This window comes from Myotis myotis, unplaced genomic scaffold, assembly GCF_014108235.1.
Source record: "Myotis myotis isolate mMyoMyo1 unplaced genomic scaffold, mMyoMyo1.p scaffold_m19_p_18, whole genome shotgun sequence".
NCBI lineage: Eukaryota > Metazoa > Chordata > Mammalia > Chiroptera > Vespertilionidae > Myotis > Myotis myotis.
Window position 1 is genome coordinate 14301077 of NW_023416322.1, and position 8934 is coordinate 14310010.

An 8934-nucleotide genomic window follows, 5' to 3' on the forward strand; every position below is an offset into this window, starting at 1 on the left:
ATACCTTCCCGGGGGCTGGGAAGTTGGGCTGTGGCATCGATGCACCCCATCAGGAACCACTGCACCACGTCGCTGTTTGGCTCCCTTTCCAGCCCGCAGTTTGGAGTCGGGAGCGCTGGGTTGCAATCCTAGTTTGTTTCCTGCGGCGCGGACAGGCTGACTCCAGCCCCGGGCTGCGGGCGGCGGGCGGCGGGGCGCGCGGGGCTGCGGGCGGGAGCGCGCGGGGCGGGGCGGGGCGGGCCGGAGCGCGCGGGCCCCGCCGCCCGAGTCCCCTGGCCCTGCTCGGCGCGCTCAGCATGGCGGGCGCCTGGCTGCGACCGCTGGCCCTGGCCCTGGCCCTGGCGCTGGCCCCGGGGCTGCCCGCAGTCCGGGCCGGGCAGACGCCGCGCCCGGCCGAGCGGGGGCCCCCGGTGCGGCTCTTCACGGAGGAGGAGCTGGCCCACTACGGCGGGGAGGAGGTACGCGGGGAGCTCGGGCCGAGGCGCGGGGGCCCGGGACCCGGAGGCCGCCCGCTCCGTCGGGGAGGCCTGGGCCGCGGGGGGCGCCCCCTCCCGGAGCCCGGGTTTGGAGCTGGGCGCCTGGCCTGCCCGGCCTCCTCGCTCCAGGCCCCATGGCCGCCCAGGGATAAGGGGGAGTCCTCAGCAACCGAGGCGCCCAGCTTTCCCCCTTCACTAACCGAGAAGACCCCACCCACGCTGTCCTCTTTTTTCCCTCGAGCTGCCTCCTTGAGACGCACTCTGGCTGGTGGTCTGTAAGGAGCCCCAGAATGTTGGGGGGCAGACACTTCTGCCCACTCTTTGGGGGGAGTGGCAGGGGAGGAGGGGAGCTGAGCCTGCTCCTGGGTCCGGCGGGAATTGGGGCTCGCCCAGGGGTGATCCAGGCTTTCCCTGCACTTCGTTTTCCTGCCCCTGTGTCCCAGGCCTCCTCTGCAGCTGACTCCTCACCTGCTCCTGGCGCCTGTGCCCTTGAGGCTGAAAATCGCTGCTCTAGACCCCATGTCCTTTTCTCTTGTGCCAGGCGGTGGGTCCTGACCACATCGCTGTAACCCTACTCTGAGCACAACCTTATGCTGAGTCCAGTCCTACCAGTGAATCTCCAGACTTGGGGGAGACCTGGAGGGGCCCCAGCGCAGAACCCAAGGAGAGAGAGTTCCGTGTTGGGGGTACGAGCAGCAGCACTACCAGGGGCTGCAGGATGGGGACGGAGGGAAAAAAATCCTTGGTTTTTTAAGCTGATGTAATTGGTTCATACTTAACTGAGGGAAGGAGAGAGGGAAGCTTGAGCTGGAAACAGGGTAAGCAAAGAATATTTTGGGTAGGGGGCCCATTGGATGTTTGTAGGCAGAGGAAGGGAGGAGGGGCGGTTGAAGTTGGTCTATGTGATAATGGGGGCTGGCTAGGCAAGTCTAACATCTGTAGGGCAGGCTGCAGGAAGGAGGCCGCAAGCCTGGGCCGGAGCTGATGCCGCAGCCCACTGTGGGCTCTCTTCTTCCTTAGGAAAATCTCAACTCAATCCTTAAGGCCTTTCAACTGATGTAATCAGTGCCCCCAGATTATCCAGGACAATCTCCTTTACATAAAATCAACCGACTGTTGATGTTAATCACATCTACAAAATACCTTCACAGCAACACCTCCCTAAGTGTTTGGTTGAATGACCATCATAATGGCTAGATAAGAGTTCCTACTCTAGCCTGGCTGGTGTCCTCAGTGGTTGAACATCCACCTGTGAACCAGGAGGTCACAGTTGTTTTTCTGGTCAGGGCACATGCGGGGGGTTGCTAGCTTGATCCCCAGAAGGGGGCGTGCAGGAGGATGCCAATCAATGGTTCTCTCTCATCCTTGATGTTTATCCCTCTCTCTCTTCCTCTCTAAAAATCAATAAAATATATTTATATACTTTATATATGTAGAATTCCCACTCTATATAGATTTTTTGGGAGTGAGAATTAAATGAGATGGTGATGTTCGAAGTGCTTTTCTCTGTCTGTTACCTGTGGTCATGAAAACACTTGAACTCAAGCTCCATGAAGGCAAGAACCCCAGAGAACACCAAGCAGCATGTTTTGGGACATTTTAAAATTCTTATACACCCAGCTGTGACTCCCACCCTCACCCTGGCCTGTGAGCCACCTGGCTGCTGTCCCTGTCACTGGACGGGGCTCAGACAAAGGAAAGATCAGGTCCTGGGTGTCCGAGAACTGCCAGTCACCCCAACCTGACCCGACTTCATGAGGCTAGAAAATCGCACCATCTGCTCTTGTCTTATCCTCCTGTGAGAGGAAATTAAGGTAACATTGTATACCCAGGAATACAACAAAAAAAAGTATAGAATTTCTCAGAACTGTGGGGAAACAGCATTACTTGTATTTTCCTAGCATGGTAAATTGTGTTTTGAAGGACAAACTGATAAAATATAAAAGGCGATTATGTTGTTCATATTCTTTGGCCCAAGAATTCCACATATTGAAACAGGCCTCAAGGAAATAATTCACCAAATTAGAAAGTAACTCGTAGAAAGATATTCATAATTCTGCTGTTGATAGTTCTAAGAAATTGGAAACCACCCAAATACCCAAAGTAGAAGAATAGCTAAACAAACAGGTACTAAGTATCACTAATACAAAATATAGCGGTTTAAGGGGCAGCCATTTTGGTTATTTCAATACATGCAAATGTTTAGATGAAATAACGTCACCCAGAAGAAGCAAAACATGCCCAGCCGTTGTGGCTCAGCATTGACCTATGAACCAAAAGGTCATGGTTTGATTCTCAGTCAGGGCACATGCCCAGGTTGCGGGCTCGATCCTCAGTGTGGGGCGTGCAGAAGGCAGCCGATCCATGATTCTCTCTGATCATTGATCTTTCTATCTCTCTCCCTCTCCCTTCCTCTCTGAAATCAATAAAATATATTTTAAAAAAGAAGCAAAACATAAAATAGATAATTTACACTAATTATGTCCATGTACATTTTCATTTTCTTTCACGAAGATGAAAGAAAATTTGGAATGATTTAAATAATTCATCATTTAATATTCTTTTGAATTTTTGTTTACATAGAGTTGCTTCAGTTCCTGATTTAAAAAAAAAAAAAAAAAAAAGAGTGGTATAGCCATGGGCTTGTCGTGATATTTCTAACTCGGAATTCCAAGTTCTTGGGAGTGGGCACGACCATGGTGCAGGCAGGGGCGAGCTTGCTGAGGACGCCTTACGGAAGCTGCTTTGCGACTCTCCCAGCTTCTCTCCTCTCTGCTCAGCCCAGGAGGGAAGAGATATTACTAACTTGAGCTGGAAATGCTGGGCTCTTCGTCTCCTCCTCACAGCTTCTCTCCTGCTTTCTAGGAAGATCAGCCCATCTACATGGCGGTGAAGGGCGTGGTGTTTGATGTCACTTCTGGGAAGGGTAAGTGGCTTGGCTTTCTGAGTCCTTATTTCTGGAGAGCTTGGCAGGGTGGGCCCTGGAGGGGTGAGGAGAGGGAGGGAATTCAGGGCAAGTCCTTTGTCCCCAGATGGAGGGAACAAGCTTCGTCAGTGTTGGGCAGATGTTTCCTAATAATGTCCATCTCTTGCTCAGAACCTTCCCTGGCTCCCATTCCTATGGAATCAAATCCATATTTGATGATTTACCCTAGTTGAAGCAGTGAGAGGAAAAATGTTACAAAGAGTTGGGATCGTAGAACATTTTAATGCCATTTCATGGTTTCCCAACTGGTAACTACAAATGCTATGGAAGTAGTTTTGTCATGGTTCATTGTCTGATACCAAATAAAGGATACTGAATGGAAATAAACTTAGATTCTACCAACTTTTTAAAAATCCTCACCCAAGGATATTTTTCCATTAATTTTTTAGAGAGTGAATGGGAGGTGGGGGGGGGGGGCGGGGGGGGGGGGGGAGAGAAACATTGATTTGACCAGGAATCAAACCTGTGACCTTTTGGTTTGTGGGATGATGTTCTGACCACTGAGCAGCCAGCTGGGGTGGTTCTCCCAACATTTAAGAAAATTGAACATTTTCCTTGCTTGGATTTTAAATTTTTTTTTTTTTCTTTTTGGATTTTAAATATTTTAAGAGATTATTTTTGTATCTCAGCCCTGCAATGTGCGACTCATTCCATATTCTGAATTACTCGAATCCAAACTGATGGCTGGGGGTTACTGCCTTCCCTCCCCTCGGGCCTGGAGCCTTTCTTAGGATCGGGTTGGATCTCAGACCCCCTGCCCCTCCGGCCACTGCCACGTGCAGCCTCCTGGCTGCCCTGCGTGCACATCCACACTCACATCCCGCTCCTTCCTCCCCACTTCAGAGTTTTATGGACGAGGAGCCCCCTACAATGCTTTGGCCGGGAAGGACTCCACCAGAGGAGTAGCCAAGATGTCCCTGGATCCTGCAGACCTCACCCATGACACCGTGAGCCAGATTCTAAGCCTTTGTCTAATGTTCCACCCCCTTGGCCATGGCCTGCTTTTCTTTCTTTCTTTTCTTTCCTTTCATTTTTTTTTTCTTTTTACAATAGCAAAGCTTCCTAACTAGGCTGCATTCCAGTCCACTTGGTGTGGCGGCCAACTGTTTTCTTGAAGTAGATATCCTACGGTGCCACTCCTGGTCAGAAACCTTCCGTGGCTCCCCAGGGTCAAGTCCAAACTCATGAACTCGTGATCACGTTCAGGAAGCGTCACAGTTTGGCTCCAGCTGGAGTTGGCAGCCCCAGCCCTGACAGTCTGCACTGCCACCCCCGCCTCTTACAGATCCGCTGTTAGTCTCTGCGACCCACTCCCCCGGCCACTCTCGGTAGCTCAGGGGATGAACGGGGGTGGGGTGGGGTTGGGGTGGGGGGGGTTGAGGTTGAGAAGCTGAGTCTCCCCCATGCTCACATTTCTGTGAAGGAGAAGGAAGCATGAACTAAAACCACCTCAGTGCCTGTGTAATCCCAACAGAAAGGCTGGCCTTCACCCAGCTGTGCTCTAATGAGCCAAACTCTTAAACTGCCACATTACAGAAACAAATTAAGAACTTAGGAAGGTGTATAAATCTATGATGGGAGGACGTAGGGAGCCGTGGAATGAACCAGTGCACCCCGTCCTGTCCCAGGCTGGTTGTCCTCTGGGGTCCTGAATTCCTACATCAGTTGAACAGCACAACACAATGAAGCCATTGTGCACCCCCCCCCCTCCCGCATCACTCCCCACCCCACAGGGTTGTCTCTTACAAAGTCAGTGTCCATTATTTGGTTTGTTGAGGTGTTTTTTTCTCTTGCATGAGGGGTGTGGGGAGAGTAGGGCGGGGTTGGCGAGAGGCCGTGCCAAGCATGATTCCCTCATTTCCACCCCCTACCCGTTTCTTGGGTTTTTCTCCTCAAGACGGGCCTCACGGCCGAGGAGCTGAAAGCCCTGGATGACGTCTTCACCAAAGTGTACAAAGCCAAATATCCCATCGTCGGCTACACGGCCCGAAGAATCCTCAACGAGGACGGCAGCCCCAACCTGGACTTCAAGCCCGAAGACCAGCCCCATTTTGACATAAAGGACGAGCTCTGATGTTCTGTCTGTAGGAGCAGGTTCTTGGGAGGGTGGGGCAGAGACACGCTTGGCTCTCTGGTCACCTGGGTCTGAATAAAGCAGACGTCTGACCGGGACGCCGAACGCCTCTACTGTCCTGCCTGGGTCACTTGCTCTGTGCACCTGGGTCTCCTGCCCACACGCCAGCCCCGGTGGTAGTAACAGCCTCGTCAGGGTCCCTCTGGGTGGCTGAATTAACCAGTGACTTTCATTTCTTCTTTATTATTTTTCTGTACTTGCCACATTTCTTACTGTGACCATGTTTGCTTTAGAATAAGCACAGAAATAAACTTATTTTCATAAAAGAATTCTTCCACATATGCCCTCTCCTTGGAGCCTCATCAGCACCACTTGTAATGGGGAGCCTCCTGCTCTGTCTCCCCTGCCTGTGAGGGGGCCAGGCAGCAGAGGGCACCCACGAGCTGAGAGCTGAGGGTTAGGTGGACGGATAGAGAAAGGGAGAGGGAGGTAGTAAAGGGTCTGGTTTCCCTCCACGGCCAAGAGAGTGAACTGGCTTTAGCCCACTCTGTAGTGGAGGGCTAGGGTCCAGTGTGGGCAGAGCCTGGCCTGGAGGTCATTCCAAGGACAGTGAAGGACACGCAACTCACGAGACTCGGGTCTGATTTCATAAGGAAATCCCTTTTGAAGGAGGATTTTCCCCTTTAGTGGACATTTGCTCATGTCCAGAGATATTTTTAAATCTGTGGTTGTCACAACTGGTCTCTGGTGCCCAGGATGTTGTTGAACATCCTACAATGCACAGGACAGTCCTCCATGATAAGCAGTTATCTGGTCCAAAATGTCAGATGTGCCGAGGTTGAGAATCCCTGTTATAGACTCATCCTGGAGATTTTACAGTAGAGATGAATTTCTTTGACACAAAAACTTAGTCTTTTATTAAAATAAATAGCAGCTACCCCCAAAAAAGCATTTGTACATTAAGCAGCAGAATCTCCTAGGGTGACTGGTCAGAATGCTGATGCCAGGCCCCAGGTAGTTCTAGAGCAGGGGTGGGCAACCTTTTTGTGAGTGCGTGCCAAAACCAGCAAAATCTCTGACTCAAAATTCTTCTGAGAACATGTTACGCCTACTTGATATCTCTTAAGGTATGTGAAGAACCTTGAAGTGCCCTGACCGGTTTGGCTCAGTGGATAGAGCGTCGGCCTGCGGACTCAAGGGTCCCGGGTTCGATTTCAGTCAAGGGCATGTACCTTGGTTGCGGGCACATCCCCAGTGGGGAGTGTGCAGGAGGCAGCTGATCGATGTTTCTCTCATCGATGTTTCTAACTCCCTATCCCTCTCCCTTCCTCTCTGTAAAAAATCAATAAAATATATTTAAAAAAAAAAAAAACCTTGAAGAAATAAAATTCATTTGAGCGACAAAAACACAATATATGATGAAAAATACATTTATTTTTTAAAGTATACATGTACACTGATATTCCATCAGAAAACTTTATGACTCCGTTTGATATTATCAGTGGGACTTTTGTTGCATCACTGATGACAGAGATTTTACATCGGGTTTATATTTCGTGACCTTCAGAGATATGCACGAGCTACTACTTTCATCCGTCAGGCTACTCCTATTACGAGACTTAACAAAATTCATCACTGAGAACAGAGATTCACAAGCGTATGTGGATGAAACCAAAACACTGGTCGGCTCTAGGAAGGCAGGGAGAGTTAAGGCAGAGGCATAGAAATTGCTCTTCCCCTCTCTTGTCAATCCATGTCTAAGGTCTTTAAGATAACTTGTTATGTAAAATTATTTATTTATCTAAGATACACCTACACTGAATTTATCTGAAAAATAAAAAAGTCGATATTAAGAAAAAAATTGTAAATGGAAGATTATAAGAGAGGTTTCGCGTGCCAGCAAAAGTTACTGGCGTGCCACGTTTGGCACACGTGCCAGGGGTTGCCCACCCCTGTTCTAGAACATGGCCTGCAAACTTCATTAAAAAAAAAAAAAAAAGGTTTTTATTGATTTTAGAAAAGGAGGAAGGGAGAGAGAGAGAAACATCAATCAGCTGCCTCCTGCACATCCCCTCCTGGGGACTGAGCCTGCAACATGGGCATGGGCCCTGACCAGGAATCTAACCGGTGACCTTTTGGTGCATGGGACATGCTCAACCAACTGAGCCTCAGTGGCCAGGGCTTGGAACTGCATTTTTAATGAGCTCCCGGGAGATTGTGATACAGATGGGCCCAGAAGTACTTGGAGAAAGGCCGCCTTTTGCCTCACCAGTCCCCTCTGCAGAATTTTCTGAGGACCAGGTTTGACCTCTGCTTTACTCTTTAGTGTGTTCAGACTAGAGAGTCTAACGGTGAATTCCTGGGTCCCACTCAGGAAGCTGGGAGCTTGATGGCCATCCAAGACTAAGGGGCCTGGAACTTATTAAGCAGAATTCTTTGGCTTGGAATTCAGGCCAAAGTTGTTCATGCAGCCGAGGCAGTCCTCACTGGGACTTTTTACCCCAAAACAAATGATGTAGAAAAGAATACAAATGGTTAGAAGTCCTCAGAACACTCAAGAGATGACTCACGTATGTGCCACCCATTTCCTGCATCATGAAGCAGCATGTGGGCTAGGACTCCATTCCTTAGGGCTCATCTCTGCAGAGTGGGCAAGGTCTCCACCGTCAGGACCTGGGAGTGGCCCAGGACCACTGTTTCCCCAACCCCCGCTCCTTCTCCCAGGACCTTCAGCTCTGCCCATCCCTGGCCCTGCACTTCAGCGGCCTCCTGCGCCCCAGTAAGGGTCTTTCCTGAATGAGACTCTCATGTGGAGACCCACATCAGCCTTGACCAGGACCAAGCACACAGAAAGCCAGGCAGCCCGAACAGGCTCCACACAGGGCGGTGCAGCTCAGGAGAGGGACACAGGCTGGCAGGGGGATTTATATCATTGTGCATCGCAGGACCCAAAGAAAGAGACAGATCCTGGAGCCCACAGCCTGCTGCCCGTTGGCCCCTACTTCCGCATCCGCTTAAAAGGATTATATTTCCTCCTTACAAGACTCAGTCCAGACGCACCTCTGCCAGGAAGCCTTCCCCACCTCTGGGGTCCCCGGCAGCTTACACTCACCCACTTTGCTGTAATTGCCTACTTATGAGCCTGTCTTCCTGAAACAGGAGAGCCTCATCTAGGATGGCCAACCTCTCTGGACTTTCCAGGTTCTGCACTGGAAGTCCTGCATCCCAGGAAACCCCTCGGTCCTGAGCCAACCTAGCACAATGCTCGTGTTTGATAAAATGAATGAATGAATGAATGAAAGCACTGGTACCCTCACACCCAGGTCACCCCTCTCCCTGGTGACCTTCTCCCACCCACTCTCAGGGATGTGAGTCTGAATCCCAGACCCCTTCCTGGG

The 8934-nt window shown here is 50.5% G+C and overlaps 1 protein-coding gene across 3 annotated transcripts; it reads left to right on the forward strand.

The window, feature by feature from the left end:
• Nucleotides 1-221: 221 nt before the first annotated feature.
• On the forward strand, nt 222-5865 carry NENF (neudesin neurotrophic factor). Of its 3 annotated transcripts, XR_004973383.1 has the most exons (5): nt 222-458; nt 3342-3402; nt 4306-4409; nt 4516-4790; nt 5360-5495. XR_004973383.1 is itself a non-coding variant. In XM_036344324.1 (4 exons), the coding sequence occupies exons 1-4, from the start codon at nt 297-299 to the stop codon at nt 5520-5522; spliced, it is 438 nt and encodes a 145-aa protein (XP_036200217.1). In that variant the 5' UTR covers nt 222-296; the 3' UTR covers nt 5523-5865. The 3 variants fall into 3 exon arrangements, 2 of the variants coding, with proteins under 2 accessions (XP_036200217.1, XP_036200216.1); XM_036344324.1 differs by lacking the exon at nt 4516-4790 and having other exon boundaries at nt 5412-5865; XM_036344323.1 differs by lacking the exon at nt 4516-4790 and having other exon boundaries at nt 233-458; nt 5360-5865.
• The last annotated feature ends 3069 nt before the right edge of the window (nt 5866-8934 follow it).

Bases quoted from the DNA above. Each gene is read 5' to 3' on its own strand.
- NENF (XM_036344323.1), top strand. From the start codon at position 297: ATGGCGGGCGCCTGGCTGCGACCGCTGGCCCTGGCCCTGGCCCTGGCG. The intron at 459-3,341 runs GTACGCGGGGAG...CCTGCTTTCTAG, and splicing joins CCCACTACGGCGGGGAGGAG to GAAGATCAGCCCATCTACAT. The intron at 3,403-4,305 runs GTAAGTGGCTTG...TCCCCACTTCAG, and splicing joins TGATGTCACTTCTGGGAAGG to AGTTTTATGGACGAGGAGCC.